The 19,924-nt window shown below is 47.0% G+C and overlaps 2 protein-coding genes and 1 long non-coding RNA gene across 3 annotated transcripts in view; 1 reads left to right on the plus strand and 2 right to left on the minus strand.

Moving 5' to 3' along the window:
* The window catches only part of slc8a3 (solute carrier family 8 member 3), a gene marked incomplete in the record, with an annotated part of 34,453 nt that extends 31,127 nt beyond the window's left edge, over positions 1 to 3,326 (minus strand). Inside the window, 1 exon segment of the mRNA XM_030356028.1 lies at positions 2,968 to 3,326.
* Positions 3,327 to 9,946: 6,620 nt separating this feature from the next.
* cox16 (cytochrome c oxidase assembly factor COX16) lies at positions 9,947 to 19,311 on the minus strand. The gene is made up of 4 exons (XM_030356034.1): positions 19,128 to 19,311; positions 18,599 to 18,676; positions 15,739 to 15,807; positions 9,947 to 11,008 (listed from the first exon to the last, which is right to left on the minus strand). The coding sequence occupies exons 1-4, from the start codon at positions 19,185 to 19,187 to the stop codon at positions 10,895 to 10,897; spliced, it is 321 nt and encodes a 106-aa protein (XP_030211894.1). The 5' UTR covers positions 19,188 to 19,311; the 3' UTR covers positions 9,947 to 10,894.
* Positions 12,744 to 14,591, plus strand: LOC115543616 (uncharacterized). The gene is made up of 2 exons (XR_003976729.1): positions 12,744 to 13,869; positions 14,385 to 14,591. It is a non-coding gene; the product is annotated as an uncharacterized LOC115543616 (long non-coding RNA).
* Positions 19,312 to 19,924: the final 613 nt, after the last annotated feature.

The raw sequence follows: 19,924 nt of genomic DNA on the forward strand, positions 1-19,924 counted from the left end.
AGGGTCCTTAAAGCCTAAACCTGCGTTGGCCGCTGATGAAAGACTAATCTGATACTTTGTGGTATGGTCGACTCGGGTTAGGTATGACTCGGAGAGTAGTAAATGTTCAACATGTGGTTTATTCCAAGAGAGACACAAGGTAAAAGAGTCGCGTTCTGGAGGTGGTTCATGAGGCATCTCACGAACACAGGTAAAAAAACCGTTTATATTGGAAGTGGGTGGAATGGTAAATAAGCCACGCCTACATGTTTTAATTGACCCAGGTAAAACTTTGGTCTGTCTTTGCTTTAGCGGAAAAGGCAAAGTGGCCATGCTTGTAGTCTTTAACCTGTTTAAAAACAAATAAAACCTTATATGGTGTTGTCCATTATGTGGAGAAGAAACCATTCATAAACGTTGTTTGCTTGAAACATTTCATCAGAAGTAGCATAGAAAAATTACTTAAATCACCGCCCGTGCCCAGAGTGTGAGCGCCTGGAGATGGCGGGTGCGAAGCTCAAAGCTGCAGTGTAACTAATGGCCGCCTGTACCAAGAGTGCTCCAGATACGCTCCCGCTATCCCCAGTCGGTTAATCCATTCGCCCTCCAGGGGTTAACTACAGAAGGGGGCGATGAGCCACACGACCCGTTGTATTGATCCCACCCGGCTGGCCTGACAGAGCCTACACACCAGACACTCACACTGACTTTACCTGTCAAAGCTGGAGGCACAGTAGCCCACGCACGTGTGTGAGTGAGTGAGGGAGGTAGTCCATCTTCTTTGGTGTGTGTGTGTGTGTGTGTGTGTGTGTGTGTGTGTGTGTGTGTGTGTGTGTGTGTGTGATTGGTTCATGTATTAATTTATGAGTGTACATGCTAGGTGTCTGTGTAGCTTCTCACCATATAGGGTGATAACAAACAACCATGAAATAAGCGCGACTACGAATCACACGCATGAAGTCATATTCTGATGTATTCAAATGCGCTTCACCTTTGGTCCAATTGGAGGTGTAGGCTCGGATCCCTCCGCTGAGACTCCTATAGCTGCAGAGATTGAGGCTGCGTTTAAGTTCCGTGTAAAATAAGTTAATGAGCAAGGCATGCTATGCCGTAATCGCTAAACTTCTCGAAAAGCCTCATTTTGCGACGTGTTGTGGTCGTGTTTTGTTGACGACCGAGTCATGGATCGATTGAGTGATTGCCTGTCGATCGACTGATTGAGGATAGTTTAAAATGACTTGTCAATATTGCAAAAGAACAGCTTCTCCCCACGTGTGCTCCGTAAATCAAAATGTGATCAGGCTACTGGTTGTACGCACCGTGTGAACCTCGCATGGCGCACTGAACCACAACACCTGTTCGTTAAGAACACGACATTATAATCAGCAGCACACAAGGCATGTCGACCGTCACGACCATCAAGTTGATTGACAGATGCGTTTGTTCGCAGCTCCGCTAGTTAGCTGGGGGGGGGGGGGGGGGGAGAGCGTAAAGGCGCTGCTCTGACGCTCCGAATCGCAGCCTGTTTTAAACAAGTGTAAATAATTGTGAGTTCCGTTAAACGGAGCCCGTCTGGTGCGGAGGCGACGACCGGGAGGAACCCGTGAGAAAGTTGAAAAGGGATACGATGGAAACCGAGACGGTGAGAACACGGGTATCCCTCTCTCTCTCTCTCTCCCCCCCCCCCTCTCCCCTTCCCCTCCCTCCCTCTTTATCTCTCTCTCTCCCTCCCTCTATTTCTCTCCCTCTCTCATTCTCTCTCTCAGTCTCTCTCCCGCTTCTTCCCTCCATCTCTCGCTCCTTCTCTCCCTCCCCCCCTCCCTCCCTCCCTCTCTCTCTCCTTCCCTATTTCGGGAAGGTAAGGCTGTCCTTCTAGAGGCGGCCACCTGATAGGGCGGTAAACACGCACTCAGCAGGGGACATGGAGACCCCCGCTCAGCTGTTGCTGATTAATCACCGGCGAGGATCGGCCTCGCGCGTCGTCATGCACCCTCCTCTTCCTCCCTCCTCACTACCAACCGCAGCCTCCGAGTCACCCCACCAGGCCCAACCCCCCTCTCCCCTGTCTCCAACCAACCAACCCGGGTCCCACCGGAGCACGAGAGACCCACCGGCACCCGCCTCACTACCTCTCTACCCCGGAGCCTCGGTGTCTCGAGAGGGAATCCCTCCCCGTAGCACCGGGCGTAGCTCCCTGTCATTCGGATCGTAGGGCCCACAGCCCACCACAACACACCAACCTCCATATCTGTTATCGATCAGTCTACCTCCACTCCACAGGGCGCGGGAGTCCCTCTCCGGGTCAGGCCCTGCCCATCGGGGGTCCACACTCAACACAGAGGGAACCCACACACCGCCAGCTGGTGTGTCCCGGGTCCGTGGGTCCGAGCCCCCGGCCCCCAAGCCCCCAGCCTCTGGCCCCGAGCCCCCGTCCCAAGCACCCGCCCCACCGTCCCCAAGCCCTCCGCCCCCAGAACCCAGGGCCCCGAGCCCCCGGCCCCTGAGTCCCCGGCCCCCAGGGCCCTGCGTGGATCTCACGTGTTGTAAAACACCAATTATTTCACGTCACGCCCATTACGAGGCTCGTACGATTGTGAACCCGTTTGGACGGCTGATGTCCGAGCAGCGTCTCCCGCCCCGGGCTCCGGGAGGGGGGGCTGCACTGCACGGGAAGCCCCCCCCCCCCCCCCCCCCCCGCTGACGGGCCAATAAACCAAACAAAACGGGCATTTAACCCGGTGTGTCATCGGCTGTTTCCTTGACAAGGTAGGGCCGTCACGTCACAGGCTGTGATGACCGGGTCCCATGATAATAACAATCATACACTAATAATAATCTAACGCCATAATCCGAGCTGCACTGACGGACTTCCGCTGGTCTCGCGAGCCGAGGGCTGCTGATTGACTAATCACCGGCGGGCGGGCTAATTAATCCCCGGGATCGCCTACCCCCACGTCACAGCCCCTCGTGCCCCCCTCCCCAGCCTACCTGGATCTGTATTCCGGACGGTTCACGCGCGCGTAGCACGAGACAGGCTCCGGCTCCGTGTGCCCGTGCCTCTCCTCGCGAAGTATGCGTGGATTTGAATCCGTTATATAAAACCTCTTCTTCTTCTTCACACGCGCGCCGCCTTCCTCAGCTTCCCGCCGCTACAGAAAAAAAATCCGCGAGCTCGAGACGATCCGTCCTCCTCGTGTAACGACGGCAGGTTCCGCGCGAGCCGGATCAATTCCAGCGTTTTGGCGATCAAAGCGGTGATAGGTGAGCGCCTGTCGTCCTCCCCCCCTCTCTCTCTCTCTCTCTCTCTCTCGCTCACTCTCTCGCTCACTCTCTACTCTTCCTCCTCTCTCTCTCTCTCTCTCTCTCTCTCTCTCTCTCTCTCTCTCTCTCTCTCTCTCTCTCTCTCTCTCTCTCTCTCTCTCTCTCTCTCTCTCTCTCTCTCTCTCTCTCTCTCTTTCTTTCTCTCTCTCTCTCTCTCTCTCTCTCTCTCTCTCCTTAGCGCCCTCCTCTCCGATCTCCTCCTGTCCACGAGACCGTTCGGTGAGCCGTCGGTGACGAGAGCGAGCGGGTCGTTATTTTGGGCTCGCGCAGCCTTGAGATGAAACCTCACGGCTTTCCACCGCGAGCCGTGAATCAGCTGTCTACCTCCTCCTCCTCCTCCGTCTTCTCCTCCTCCGTCTACTCCTCCTCTGCCTCCTCCTCCGTCTGCTCCTCCTCCTCCTCCTCCTCCTCCTCCTCCCTCGTCTCCTCCTCGTGTGCGATAGCGCAGGAGGAGGTCTATGGTTCCGGTCCCGGTATGCGGGCTCCCTTCGCGGTGGAGTCCAGCTGAACGTCTCGGGTCTCCCGCTGTGTGCCGCACAGCCAACTGCGGCAGTGCTCCTCACTCCGGCCGCATCCTCGGCCGTAAAAAGGACGCTATTATTCCTGATTTAGCCTCGCTTAATAAGACGGGGTGCTCCTCGAGTCGATTCTGGTAGCTCTCCGTGTGTGCGTGTGTGCGTGTGTGCGTGTGTGTGTGTGTGTGTGTGTGTGTGTGTGTGTGTGTGTGTGTGTGTGTGTGTGTGTGTGTGTGTGTGTGTGTGTTTACGTGTGTGTGTGTTTACGTGTGTGTGTGTTTACGTGTGAGTGTGTGTGTTACGGAGCGATGTGCAACGTCAGATGTACTCCGGTTAGCGGCGGTCATCCTCCGCGCTCGCTTTCCCCCCAAAAGTCAACGGAACAGTCGGCGCACGTGCTACGTCATCACACTATCAGCTGGGGGAGAAACCTGCACCGCTGGCCCCAAATACACCGCGTGCACGCGCACACGCGCGCGCACGCACACGCAGGCCTCCTGCCCGCAAGAACTCGAGTGAAGAGGGAGGAGGCGAGAGGGGACAAAATATTACTAATGGAAACTAATATTTCCAGCTGTTTCGTTCAGTTGGAAAGGGGCAATTAGCGGTTTTTGAACTGCCATGTACCGCTGGTCACATTGAAACACACACAAACACGCACAAAAACATTCACACACGCAAAAAGACACAAACAAACCTATTCAATGAAACAATATATGGTAAAAACACTTGCGTACAAGTGCGCACAGACGCCCCCCCCCCCCCCCCACACACACACACACACACACATAAACATAACATGGTCAGATGCCAGTGATTGTCTCTGTTTATAAAACGGGCCCTCTCAGGAATCTGTGACGCGTGATGCCGTTATACACACCTCACCCCTCTGCAGACCCACTTCAAAGGCTCAAGAATACTGGAACAGCTACTGCTAACATTTATACTGTAGCAGAAGCTACGGCCGTAACCCTAGCTACTGTTAACGTTTATACTGTAGCAGAAGCTACAGCCGTAGCCCTAGCTACTGTTAACGTTTATACTGTAGCACAAGCTACAGCCGTAGCCCTAGCTACTGTTGACGTTTATACTGTAGCCCTAGCTACTGTTAACGTTTATACTGTAGCAGTAGCTAAAGCTAAAGCCCTAGCTACTGCTAACCTGTCTACTGTAGAATAAGCTAAAGCCCTAGCTACTGCTAAAGTGTCTACTGTAGCAGAAGCTAAAGTCCTAGCTAGTGCTAAAGTGTCTACTGTAGCAGTAGCTGTATACTGCTAAAGTGTCTACGGTAGCAGTAGCTAAAGCAGTAGCCCTAGCGACTGCTACAGGCTCTGTTTGAGCAGTAGCTGGCCGGATAGCCATTGATAATATCAGGGGATCAAACTGCTGTGGATATGAAGTGTGTCGAGTGGCTGCAGGAAGCTACGTGGGGTGAAAATGATCTTCACGAGGGCCTTGGTGGAGGTCTGAGACAACATGAGCCCTTCTTCTAAGGGCATGTCATGCACAACCGGGTTCTCATATGACATTTTAGGGGATTTAGAAGACGCTTCGTCCAAAGCGACTTACAACCGTGTCTTGCTCAGTTTTAAGTCACCTCAACACTCGGCTAGGAGGAAGCGGGGATCGAACTAGCAACCTCCCGGTTACCCGTCAACCCGCTCTACCTCCTGAGCTAAGCCAAGCCCTCATTTCCACGTGGACACCCAACATATGTTCCAGGGACTGAGTGAGAAGACTCCAACCCTATGAAGAAGTCCCTGAGACAGCTTACAGCGATGTCCGACGCGTATGGAAAGCCAAGAAGGCCACATACTGGCCCTAGAATGTGCTAAACCGTACGGAATCCGTACAGAAACCGTACGGAATCCGTACGGAATTCCTGCCAAACCTCACGGATACCGCACGGATTCCGCACGGATTCCGTACGGAATTCCTGCCAAACCTCACGGATTCCGTACGGTTTCCGTGCGGTGTAGCACTTTTACCGCGCCACTCCAGGGCCAGTTTGTGGCCTTCTTGGCTTTCCATAGACGCATGACGTCAGGGAGCGGGGGGGGGGGACTTCAGTGTTCAAACCCAGAACCGTACGACTGGGTAGTCAAACCATTCTCACACTAACACTATCGTCCCATCTGGGGTTGTTTGCTGAAGGACACCGTATCTTGTGCACACAGTCTTAACATGGGGGAGCTGAACCTGCACACACACACACCTCTCCAACGCACGACCATGTGAGGCCATTGAGTGTGTTAGTTTTGACAAAATGGCCGCCGGCCCTTAATGCCCTCGCCCCGCCCCAGCTTCACTGTCTCCATGCCAACAGGTTGTTAACGTACAGCGTTGCATGGTGGTCGGTGTGGAACCCTCCCATGGCTACCTGCAGGCGACGTTGTGCGTCTATACAATGGAATTCAATACTCTCTCTCGCTCTCTCTCTCTCTTCATCAAAGTCACCCAAGCATCCAGCGATGATGAATCGATGATAGTTTCTAATCAACATCTCTATTCTCGCTGCAACGGCTCCACACTATCCCAAGAGTGAGCTATATAAACTAGCGCCTCCATAGAAAGAGTGAGCTCTATATACTAGCTACACTATAGGAAAAGTGAGCTATATATACTAGCTCCACTATGGAGTGTTAACTACATAAACTAGCTCCGATATGAAGTGTTAGCTATATAAACTAGCTATATGCGCTGGATATCGGAGCTAGCTGCTATAGCTCCACTATGGTGAGTGTTTGCTATAGGAGCTAGCTGTACCCAGGCATGTGGCTGGGAATTGGATGGGCTTTATAATCAATTCAGAACCCAAGTAAAGAAACTTCCCTTGAATCTAATCTGCTACCTGCCAAAGTCCACACCCCGCAATGGGAAGGAGGGTGTGTGAGTGTGTGTTAGTGTGGGGTACCTGGATGTATTCCATGATTTGCATTCTGTATGCGTGTGTGCGTCTGAGTGTGTCTGTTGTGTTCCATTAGTGTGTGTGATGCATTCCATGAGTGTGTGTTATGTTGCATTTAAAGTGTTTAATTTAAATGTTGCATGCCATTAGTGAGTGTGCGGGTGCGTTTGAACGAGTGGAGGAGAGGTGTGTGTGTGTGTGTGTGTGATCGAGGGGAGGAGATGTGTGTGTGTGTGTGTGTGTGTGTGTGTGTGTGTGTGTTTGTGTGTGTGTGTGTGTGTGTGATCGAGGGGAGGAGATGTGTGTGTGTGTGTGTGTGATCGAGGGGAGGAGATGTGTATGTGTGTGTGTGTGTGTGTGTGTGTGTGTGTGTGCCGAGTCTGCATTTTGCAGCTCGTATCTTCTCTGCCCTCCCTGCCTGCTTCTGAGGCACATCCACGTGCACAAGAATTCCACCTTGCACGAGAGTTCCCACGTGCACGAGAGCTCCCCAATGCTCGAGAGTTCCCAGGTTCTCACGCCATTTAAAATAAAATTAATTAAAATTAATTAATGTAGATGGCTGCAACTACTACATACACACACAAACTCCCCCGCCATCACGCACATACACACACAGTGAACCTATCACACACACAGACATGCATACACACTTGCACTATCACCAGACTCACCCACCCACACAAACAGAGGCTGCTGACAGACACACTGGGGGTTCAAGTGTCCAGGAGGGGGAACTTTAATGCAGCTTGGTCATACGGTCACAGTGAGTGAGTGCGAGTGCGAGTGAGTGAGTGAGTGAGTGAGTGAGTGAGTGAGAGATCCTTCAACTGAAATGCAGAACAACAACGACAAGGAGTTTTAATGCACAGAATTAGATAGAAGCAACGTCCGAAACACGTAATGGAAACGGGTATCCCTCCCTCCGGAGTCCCCATCCCTCCCTCTCTCCCCCCTGTGCCCCCTCTCGTCCCCGGGTGTCCTCCTTCTAGGAGGGGATGCTGAGGTGGGTCTCCAGGCGGCTGGGAGCGGCCAGCGCTGACCTGCTGACGCCACGCTGTCACTCTTTAAATAACACCAGCGGGGGAGGGCCTCATGTTACACACACACACACACACACACACACACACACACACAAGGCCACACACGTACACATTCTCTCTCTAGAACACACGTATACACACACATACACTAATACACAAAACACACTACGTCCAGCCTAGATACACACACTAGAAAAAACACACATACATACGTATTCTCTCTCTAGAACACTCGCACTATACGTCCAGCATACACACCCACACACTCTCTCTGTCTAGTTCTTGAACACACATTGACACGTACCCTCAAACACACATACACACTCCAATGTCCTCCACACATTCACAAACTCTGCTGTTATGTAGCATTGGCTGACACTGAAGATCCACAACACACACACACACACACAGACACACACACACACAGACAGGAGGAGAGAGTGAGAGAGAGAAAAGGAGAGGAAGAAGCAGACGACAAAACATAAGAGAGGGGGACCATGGATCCTGTGTCCAGGCATCCAGTGGCTCCCTGATCCAGGACAGGTTTTCCAGAGAACCCACAGGCAGTGGAAAAAACGACCAAAACATTAAATAAACCAGTGCAGTCAGTGACTGTGGAACACAACAGCATGGACGAGGCACAAGGCCTGTCCCTCGCCCAGCTGCTTGTGGCCCCATCACCGTGGTAACCACACTGACGAGGATGACAGGATGAGAGGAAGGTGACAAGGAGGAAGAGGGATCAGAGGAAGATGACGAGGAGGAAGAGGAGGAAGGGGGATGAGAGGAAGATGACGAGGAGGAGGAAGAGGTAGGAGAGGAAGAGGACAAGGAGGAAGAGGATGAGGAGGGATGAGAGGAAGATGACGAGGAAGAGGTAGGAGAGGAAGAGGACAAGGAGGAAGAGGATGAAGAAGGATGCCCGGAAGATGACGAGGAGGAAGAGGATGAAGAGGGATGAGAGGAAGAGGAGGAAGTGGGATGAGAGGAAGATGACGAGGAGGAGGAAGAGGTAGGAGAGGAAGAGCACAAGGAGGAAGAGGATGAAGAGGGATGAGAGGAAGAGGATGAGAGGAAGATGACGAGGAGGAGGAAGAGGTAGGAGAGGAAGAGCACAAGGAGGAAGAGGATGAAGAGGGCTGAGAGGAAGATGACGGGGAGGAAGAGGATGAAGAGGGATGAGGAAGATGACGAGGAGGAGGTGGAGAGAGAGAGGCGTGTTCTCCGGGGTCGTCGGAGGTCGACCTGAGCGGACTCCTGGATGTGTTCCGCTCAGATCCCAGCGAGCTGATTGGTTCGTTACGTGAGAGTTTACCGCTCCCTGATTAGTTGTTCCACTTATAGAACTGCTTTGTAAATATTGAATTGGACCGCTGCTCTTCTTAGCCGGGCATGATTAAAATTTCATGCCGTTTTCATGCTTTTCACAAATGAAAAATTAACCTGCACTTGTGTAGTGACGGGGTAGGGCTGTGTGTGATGGGTGTGTGTGATGTTAGGGGTCTGCATGTGATGGGTGTGTATGATGTTAGGGGTGTGCATGTGATGGGTGTGTGTGTGTGTGTGTGATTTGTACCTCACTTCACAGTGAATTCAGAGATCTTATGCCTTTGGTGAGCCAGGCTAAAACTGGATACACACACACACACACACACACACACACACACACACACACACACACTAAAGCTGATGCATTTTGATTGACACATCAATATAAAAACCCAACAGGCTGTAAACCTTGTAATAATATTAACATATTCTAATAATAATCCTAATCAATGGTAACCGTGTGACAGGCTGCGTCTGTTTGATGAGGTTTCTCTGCCTCGGTTCCCCACAGGGCAGAGATCTGATTTGGATCGAGATCCTCTCGTCATGTCTGACACTAAACTTCTAACCTTCAGAGAGCACCAGAGGAGACTGTCATCCTCCGTTGCAGGCGAGGTCTAAATGGCGTGGCGCACGCGTGCGTCACGCCGACGGGTCGCGTGGAGCACGGAGACGTTCAGGTCGTCGGCATGGGGCAGCCCCTAGTGGCCAGCCACGGAATTACATTTACTACGGTATTATTTACTCCAGCAATACGGTCAATGTAGCGTTAGTTAACACGGAGCTATGGATTCTGAATCTGATTATGTTTAAGCGATGTAAGAGCATATTCACACACACACACAGCTGCGAATTGGTGATGGTTATTTCTGTATTCTTCACAATATACACACAGACACAGCAAACCAAGAAAGACCACAGTTCCACCGTAAGAAGAATTGTGATTCACAACTAGAAATTCACCTCTCATTCAGAATTATCATCTAATAATCTTAATCAATAAATTAAAAACAATGGTGCTAAAATTGAGCATTGATGGGAGTAGCAAGTGTAAACGTTACCTTTTGTTACACCTGAAACAGGTGTTACAACAGGTAACGTCATATAGCGGAACACGGACATGACCCGGACTGGTTTAGCTATTGATCGCCCCGATGCGGACTGATTGGTAGGATTGATAAACTCACAGTTAAACCTAGTGCATCAGATTAATCGAATTAACCTTTTTGCTGTGCTGAACCTGTCAATATAGCCCGAACACTTTCTGCGTGTAAGTACGTAAACAAACACTTCAAAGCGCACTTGCACATTAGCACCCTAGCATAGTATGTCAATGCGCTTGCAAAGAACGTAATTACCCTACGACGCACACAAGCATGCCTTAGCATTAGCATGTTGAGATGCTAACACCGAGCGCAGCATCATCGCCCACATCCTCAACTTGTGACACATCCTCAAATTTTAACGTCCAAACAAAACAAAGGGAAGTTCTTATTCTGAACGAAGCGCCGGTCTCACGGAGTTCAATGGGCTTGGGTGGATTGGGTTGGGTGGGGTGGACTGGACCCCCCCCCCCCCCCCCACACACACACACACACCTCAGAGTCCACTAGGATTGGATGGACCCCCCCTCAGAATCCACTGGGATTGGATGGACCCCCCCTCAGAGTCCACTGGGATTGGATGGACCCCCCCCCTCAGAGTCCACTGGGATTGGATGGACCCCCCCTCAGAGTCCACTGGGATTGGATGGATCCCCCCTCAGAGTCCACTGGGATTGGATGGATCCCACCCCCCCCTCAGGCCTCGGGGCTCTGGCGGGAGCGCTGCTGCTCCTGGTAATCCTTGGAGTCTTCCCAGGGCCGCGGACCCCGGATGTTCCTCCACTCGTCCAGCTTCACCTCCTGCAGCTTCTGCACACACACACACACACACACACACACACACACACACACACACACACACACACACACACACACACACACACACACACACACACACACACACAATAAGAGACAGGAATAACTTTATTGATACAACTGCAGCGTTCACAATCACAGTCAAGGACCTAGTTCCCATGAGGAGACTTGTGATGACAGCTTTGCCAGCACTAAGTTTAGAGTCTGAACTCTTCTTTGGGACACATGGTGTGAAGGAGCGACAGGGGTTAGGGGTTAGGGGTTAGGGGGCATCGTAGTCACGGACGGACTTTGGGGTTGGAACGCCGGAACCTTTCAAACATCCTGACCACCCAACACTAAACTAAAATGGAAGCATCAATATGACATAAACGGAATAACAACCGATGGCTAACATAGATACGTCTAAATGAATGAAACCCCGAGCCTGATCACTAGCCCTCTATAACTGGTAAACAAACTGCATTCATGCATCACTTTTCTAACCAGTGGCCACTCGACGCGCTTCTCAACATCGCCTGACATTCACACATCGACGGTGGCGTCAGCCGGCTCGTCAGGAGAGTTCAGGCCGAGGTGCCTTGCTCAGGGACACCTCGACGCTCTAGCTAGGAGGAGCCGGGGATCGAACCAGCCACCCGTCTGGCTACCAGCCAACCCGCTCTACGTCCTGAGCCACGTGCCGCCGCCCCCCCCTCTACAGAGATGTGTGGTTCCAGCTGTGAGCGCTCTGGTGGGGGAGATGGTGAGCGTTTGGCTGTGTGCTCCTCTGAGGATACTGCAGCAGATGGTTCGTTTCTCACTACAGTCTGGTCCAATAATAGAGCCATCGTCAGATCGTCAGGACCCCCCCCCCACACACACACACACACACACACACACACACACACACACACACACACAGACACACACACACACACACACACACACACACACACACACACACACACACACACACACACACACACACACACACACACACACACACACATCCCTGGATCCAGAGGGGGGGGGGGCTCCTGTAGACACTGTCTAACACACTGTCTGACCCAGAACTCAACCCTACACAAATACTATGCTAGCAGGGACTAAACCAAACACAAATACTATCTAACCCAGGATCTCGCCTTTGCCTGGAGACAAGGGCCTTCCATGAACACCATCTAACACACTACCTAACCCAGGACTCAAACAAACTTTCAGCCATAATCTAACCCAGGACTCAATACAACACAAAAACGTTCAATCACAGCCCAGGTGAAAAAGTAGTATACTTTAGTGTATTACAAGTATAAATCAATTATACAAAAGTTAGTATAAGTATACTTTTACTTTTTGTGCTTAATTTAAAGTATACTTAACATATACTTTTAAAAAGTGTACTTCGCAATAAATGTCATTAAATTCAACTTTAACGTACTTAAAAATAAGTATACTAATTCTGCAATACTTAAAGCGGTATTGCTTTGTACTTTTAAAAAGTATACTTTATTTTAAGTTTATTTAAATTGTACATAAGTGTACTTAGAAAAAGTATACTAAATTGCAAATACTTATAGTGGTAATTTAGTGTATTTATAAAAAGTGTACTTTATTGTAAGTGTATTGTAATTTGTACCTTAGTGTACTTCTGAAAAGTACACTCATTTTCAAGTATTTTGGAATTCACTATTAAAATACTTTTTTAAAGTGTAATTTGATTTCACTTCATTAGAAGTGTATTGAAGTATACTTCCGTAAAGTTCACTTTAATTTAAGTTAATTTTAAGCTGTATTTCAGTATACTTAGCAAAAGTATACTAAGTTTCAAATACTTAAAGTGGTATTTTAGTGTACTTCTGAAAAGTACACTTTGTTTCAAGTCCTTTGTAATACACTATTAAAATGCTTTTTTAGAGTGTAATTTAATTTCACTTCATTAGAAGTGTATTTAAGTGTACTTCCATGAAGTGCACTTTAATGCAAATACTTTTTAAGCTGTATTTCAGTGTACTTAGAAAAAGTATACTAAGTTGCACATACTTAAAGTGGTACTTTAGTGTACTTCTGAAAAGTACACTTCATTTCAAGTCCTTTGTAATACACTATTAAAATGCTTTATCAAAGTATACTTAAATTTCCCTTTATTAGTAGTGTATTTAAGTATACTTCCTTACAGTTCACTTTAATGCAAGTTAATTTTAAGCTGTATTTCAGTGCACTTAGAAAAAGTATACTAAATTGCAAAAACTTATAGTTGTCATTCAGTGTGATTCTGAAAAGTACACTTAGTAATACACTATTAACATGCTTCATTTTTAGTATACTTTAATTTCACTTCATTAGAAGTTTATTTAAGTATATTCATACATCATCACAACCAAAGTGTTGAATTAATCAAAAAAATACAGATAAATAATACTGAAATGGCTACTTTTACTAGCTCCAACGACTAACTATTAAAGAAAATCCAAGGCTATAACCAAAATTTGAAAATAGCAAGTTTATAACGGCCATCCAATCAGTGTGCGGCTGCAAATCGACGTCCAATGAGAATGTAGTATTTAGGTCGCCAATTGGTGGTTTACTCAAATACACTTGGCGCGGACGGTTAGTGTTCCATTTGAAATTGAGCAGTGAGCACCTAATATCTCCGGGTCAAACAATGACAGTGTTTGGTTTGTTTTATTTCCAAGACGGCTCCGTTAGAGCAGATAATACATCCGTCATACGTGATGCATACAGAAATAAAAAAATAACGGTTAACTGCAGGGAAGACCTCGAGTCGGAGCAGGGCTGGATAGAGGTAATTTGGCCTACACAACGGCGACAACAAGAGGCGAAGCCTATTGCAGCCAAATTGCTTTTCTTTGGAGGTAAGTCAGTTCCAAAACGGTAGTGAAATGATTCCGAAATACTCTGTAACGTCAGCTAACTTTGGCTATAGTCTGTTGGAATGTTACGGTAATGATGATAGCCTAATAGAAAGAGTTGCTTTTATCGAAGTATAATGCTTGAATTTAGTAATCGAAGTAAAGTTACTGGATCAACTGGCGTAGTGGGGGCCTGTGGCGTAGCGGGGGCTACGTTTGCGCCTGAGAGCGTCTTTGCGTCGTATTTGTATTGTAAAATGTAGGAATGTTACGGTAATGATGATAGCCTAATAGAAAGAGTTGTTTTATAGCGGGGGCCTGTGGCGTAGCTGGACCACGTTGCGTAGCGGGGGCACGTGGCGTACCGGGGGCTGCGTTTTTTTTACGTTTGGCACGCTCCGATTGGGCACGCGCTCCGAACGGGCACGCTCCCAATGGGCACAAGCACTAGTCTGTGTCAATGTAATTTATTGTTTATCTTAAGTCTTAAATCACATGCGTCCTTCCTGTTTTCACAGACACGGTGAGGGAGAAATTCCCCAACACCATGGTTAGTGAGATCCGGGCCCTGCTGCGGAGGAAATGCAATAATGAGGGCTACACCAAGGTTGCTCCTCAGTAGCTTTATTATATATGTTATATATGTCAGATGTTTTAAAGTTAGGTGTTATTGAATGTATGTTTGTATTAATATTTAAATTAAAGTTTTGGTTTGTACAATTTAAGTGTTTTTTGTCATGGAACAAAATAGCACCCATGGAGTGTACTAAAATGGTACCAGAAAGAAGTGCATGTGAAGTATAATATGTATTGTAAGTATATTTCTGTAGTATTTATAAAGTACTTAGTAGTATAACAGTATTGTACTTAAAATACCCTTAATATACGCTTCCACTTTACATTATAGTATAATAACTATACTTTAAGTACATGCCTTTGATGCTTAAATTGTGACACAAATTGACTATAAATACATAATAAATGCATTTTTAGTTACATAATTGCACACTTTAAAAGTACTAAATATAGTCAGAAAGTGTACTTGAATTTAATTAGAAATATGACAGAGGAATGATAATAGTGTGTTAAAAATACACTTCTATTATGTAGTATAAGCAGTGATAAAATACACTCAATATACACTTCTGCTCCTCTTTAGAGTATAATAACATTGTACTTAAAGTGCATGCCTTTGATGCTGCAATTGTGATAGAAATGTACTATAAATACATTTTAATTAACATAATGGCAGACTTAAAAAGTACTAAATATAGTCAGAAAGTGTATTTGAATTTAATTTGAAATATGACAGAAGTATGATAATAGTGTGTTCAAAATATACTTATATACTACTATCAATTGAACCATACTGCCTTTTTAAGTATATTTCAAACACACTGGTAATATAATGCTATTGTACTGCAAGAGTGTTTCAAATGCTAGAAATCATACTTTTCACTAGTGTACTTCAGTACACTTAAAGGTTGTCAAAAGTTGTGCAATTTTAGCATACTATTTACACTTGGAGTATACTGGAGTATATCTATAGTAGTACTTAAGGTATACCTTAGTACACTTTGGTATACTTGAATGCAACGAAATTAGTACAGAATACAGTTACATACTAAAAGTGGACTTAGTACATCCTTTCAAAAGTGTCGTTGAAGTATAATATTTTTTCACCTGGGAGCACTACATCCAACACTAATACAATACACCATCCAACCCTGGATTAATCCCTACACTATCTATCACTAGCCCCACAAAAGTACTAGCCACCCCCGTCACCCTCATCATATCCACTTCCTGTCCCAGGGTTTACACACACACACACACACACACACACGATGGGTGGACTGTCTATCCCCTCACCTGGTACTCCTCTTGCAGCAACCCTGCCTGCCGCTTCGTGTTCACGTGGGCCTCGAGGGAGGGGTCCATCTGGGGGGGGGGGGGGATGGGGAGAGAAGAGAGGCTGGTTAGAGGAGGCGGAGTCTAACACTTGGATTTACATATTCTGATATTCTCTTCTAATTCACATTCCCTTGTTTTAAAACTTGAGCAATAATTAATTTCTGTGAATGTATATAAGAAATGGTGACATGAATGCTATGAAGATAACAACATATTTCTGTTTCTCACACACACACACACACACACACACACACACACACACACACACACACACACACACACACACACACACACACACACACACACACACACACACACACACACACACACACACACACGTGGAAGAAGATGCGAGCGAGAGGAACGTCCGATGGAATTATGGCGCCCTAAAACGGGAGCCCCTGTTCTGAATCGACAACTCGTTATGACGGGTATAATTCACGGGCGTGTCTCCACGGGGGGGGGGGGGGGGGGACTGAAGAGGCCCGCAGCACTGTTGAATCTCCGCGCACTTTAAATACGACCGTATTTCTACATGCCCATACATGGCTGGAGGCTACGGAAGCCTGCGGGGTGCAGAGCCACAGCTCCCAGCCGTGCGGATGGTGTCAGTGGGCGTGGTCCAAAGGTTCTGGGGTCCAACCCCTAAGTCCTCTACCTGGAGGTATCCTTGAGCACACGCCCCACTGGGCACTACCTGCTGCTCCAAGACGCATGGCTGGAAAACAACTCACTGTGAGTTGTGTGTGTGTGTGTGTGTGTGTGTGTGTGTGTGTGTGTGTGTGTGTGTGTGTGTGTGTGTGTGTGTGTGTGTGTGTGTGTGTGTGTGCGTCTCTCTTTTCTCCAACGCGCGGGCCATCTGGTGTCGACCCAGATGACTCTTGTCGTCGTTTGTCAAGCTAACCTCGCCACGCTAACAGCTACGTCTTCACCCCGCGGCAGCGGCGGCGGCACGCGGCTAGCTGCCGGGTAACAGCTCCTATTGAAGGCCGGCTCCTTTGACCCCCAGTGAGTTATGAGCGTCCTGCGTCGCGATTGGCTGACCCACACAGAGGTCAGCCAATCCTGAGACTGTTGGAGGAATAGCATTTCCTAACAAGTCGTTAATCAGACATATTTATCTAAAGTGTCTAACGAGGAATACTGTTAGAAACATGTCGTTAAGGAGCAGGTCGGAGCTAGGGGGCTGCCTGCCGGTGGACTGAGAGGACATTAACGTTTGAACCCAGACTTTGTGGCTGGGAATCAAACCCGGCACGGACCATTCTGCCCCCAATATTCACGCATATTGTGTCTTTTTAAATGTTATGTAATTTTACATTTTTGAAAGCGTCGTTAAACGACATGTATTTACAACAGTGTTCATAGCAGTGGGAGGGTAATGGTCTTTTTAACTTCCACAATGGCGGTTCTACATGGGGGGCCTACGGGGGGCCCTTGCCCCTGTAGACATGTCCCTGGCCCCCCCTGTGGCCCCTCCCTGTGGCCCCCCTGTGCTGAACAAATAAAGCAATTATGATTTTACGGAACTAATGCGACGCAAGGTTCTACACGGGTCAATTAGAGGGGCGCACCCAAACACAGAGGTGCTGCTCCTCGCTGAACGAGAGCTCAGCGACTACTCTGGGAGAAAGGAGCCACGACTACTCGAAGGTAAGAGTCGAAGGTAAGCAAAACAATTTCAGTTTGTCAGTGACTTGTTGTTCTTGCACATAACCGTGTTACTATAGTTCCTCACACTGATGATGAAATTAAGTTTGTAAATGTCTAGTCTCGATATATTCAGAAACTTAATAATATCTAAGCAAACTCACTGAAGCAAAAGCGAGTATCCAAATGTCAGTATCCTTGGTAGGTCTAGGCTACACAATGTTGTGATGTTAACCACGCATTTTCTTCTTTTTTGGCTGTTGAATTGGGATAACAAATATATTTGAGTAAAGAGTCGTAGGCTATCTGCCCGTGTTAAGTAGGGAGGGATGGTTATGCAGCGAAATGTAATGCATAGCCCTACATTTTTTTTCTTCTATTGTCATCTATCATGAAATGGGGAAGAACGTTTGTCTGCTGTTTTCAAAAAGGGAAGAACACAGTTTCACCACACTGAATCGGATAAAGAATAAATAGGAAATGGCACATTGTTGTACCCTGGAGTTATTTTTCACATTGACACACTGTATATGTACCCTGTACTGTATTTTTTACTTTTTAATGGCCCTACTCTTGCACGCTTGTACCAAACAAATGTTTATATGATTTTGTTGATTTAGGGCATAAGCTCCATCAATTTAAAATAGTTTGACAGAAAAATACAGACTGGTGAAGTTATAAACACCTGTACAAATTAAATGTTTGATGATTTTAAAGTAAAATAAAGTTTATAATTATAATCTTTAAATATTATTTTTTTGTGCCCCGCTGGTTAAACACTGGCCCCTCCTGGTCAAACACTGGCCCCTCCTGGTTAAACACTGGCCCCTCACTGGTCTTCAATATTGCATCGCCGTCACCCAGGCTTCCAGAACCATCTTGGCCACTTTAGTCACGCCTTGAATGTGCTGGTCCGTTTGCAGGCGCTAGGGGGCAGAGTTTCCCCGCTTGAAGATGTCAAACCCGGCGGTGCCAAGGTTACGATGTTTTTATTTATCGTGTCGTCTCGACAGGACCTCTGCTTTGATACTAAGCTCTGCTTATTCTAAACCACTCGTTCTTGTACGTTAAGTTATCGAGATTTTTGGTCACAGATGCGTGACCTCAATGTAAACTATTACATGTGGTTAAATAGGGCAGAATAAGGAATTAGAATGAGGAGACCGACCTTTCTCTTGATCTTCTGCACGTCGTAGCGGATCTGAGTGAACTCCCGCAGCCCGAAGGAGCCTCCGACGATCAGCAGCTGGGAGAAGTGTGGACATAAATATGGATATAATATACAACTATAAATGTTAAACATATGCTCTATTTTATCACATGCTTCAGCTATAATAAAAAGTGTGTGTGTGTGTGTGTGTGTGTGTGTGTGTGTGTGTGTGTGTGTGTGTGTGTGTGTGTGTGTGTGTGTGTGTGTGTGTGTGTGTGGTGGGGGGGGGGGGGGGGGGTTTGCAACCATCACTTCATAGTGAATTGATAGATCTTATGCCTTTGGTCGACCCATGCTATAACAGCTCGTTTATAGTCAACAGAATCCAACCTGACATCCCCATGCACCACGTTTAAGTGTTAAATACAGTTTAAATAAATAAAGGAACATAAAGTTATATATAAGAATATAAAGTTAAAGAACTCAAGACAGTAGAGGAGCTCACTGAGTGACAGGAGTTCACCTTTCTGCAGAACAGAATACTTACCATCATCGGGACGCCATATCGCACCGTCTTGTTCTTCTGCAGCGCCTTCCAACTAAACATGATGTCTTCTGAGGACGATAACCATGTGGTAGAATAAGTTTAATAAGGACTATAACCGATTATCTACATGCCCATTACTCAAGGGGGAAGCAGCGAAACCAACCGGATGAAGCGTCGTCGTAATTGAGTCCGCAGTATAAAGCGTCCCTGACTTTCCGCGAGTTTGGTTCCGCTTCGTTTGTGGGCTGTTTATTATTTTTGTGCAGTCAACAAAAACACAGCAACTACCTATTTGATTATATATATATAACTATTATTACATATTAGTCCCTCCCAAGCTCAGTTGTCTCAAACGTTATTCCTAGATTTGGTGAGCATTAGCTCTTAATATGATCCTCAAACCATTAAAACAAACTATGTAGAGCAGCACAATGACCTCATATTTGTCTATCAGCTACAATTAAATAATCTCAATATATACATTAGGATGATTGTACTATTCTAAATGCAAGGGTTATGTGTAGGACTTCCAAATAGGCCACATGGACCGCACATCTATTAATTCAGTTATAATATATTATATGTTAATGATCGTCAATAGAATATATCCTTTGTACAGCTATCAGTTTGCAGCAATAATAAATGTTATATATTCCTTTTTCTATAAATAACTCTCTCTCTTGTATTATATGTAATTTATTTTCCTATTTAACCTGTAGTCCTTATTTATGCACTCCCAGCGACAGAACATGAAGAGAAAACCGGCACTTATTTTTATTTTATTACTTTATTACAAT

This window comes from Gadus morhua, chromosome 5, assembly GCF_902167405.1.
Source record: "Gadus morhua chromosome 5, gadMor3.0, whole genome shotgun sequence".
Taxonomy (NCBI): domain Eukaryota; kingdom Metazoa; phylum Chordata; class Actinopteri; order Gadiformes; family Gadidae; genus Gadus; species Gadus morhua.

Coding starts and splice junctions, on each gene's coding strand:
- cox16 (XM_030356034.1), bottom strand. CDS start 19,187: ATGTTTAGTTGGAAGGCGCTGCAGAAGAACAAGACGGTGCGATATGGC. Junction 18,677..19,127: donor GATATGGCGTCCCGATGATG/GTAAGTATTCTG, acceptor CACTTCTCCCAG/CTGCTGATCGTCGGAGGCTC. Junction 15,808..18,598: donor TGCAGAAGATCAAGAGAAAG/GTCGGTCTCCTC, acceptor CCCCCCCCCCAG/ATGGACCCCTCCCTCGAGGC.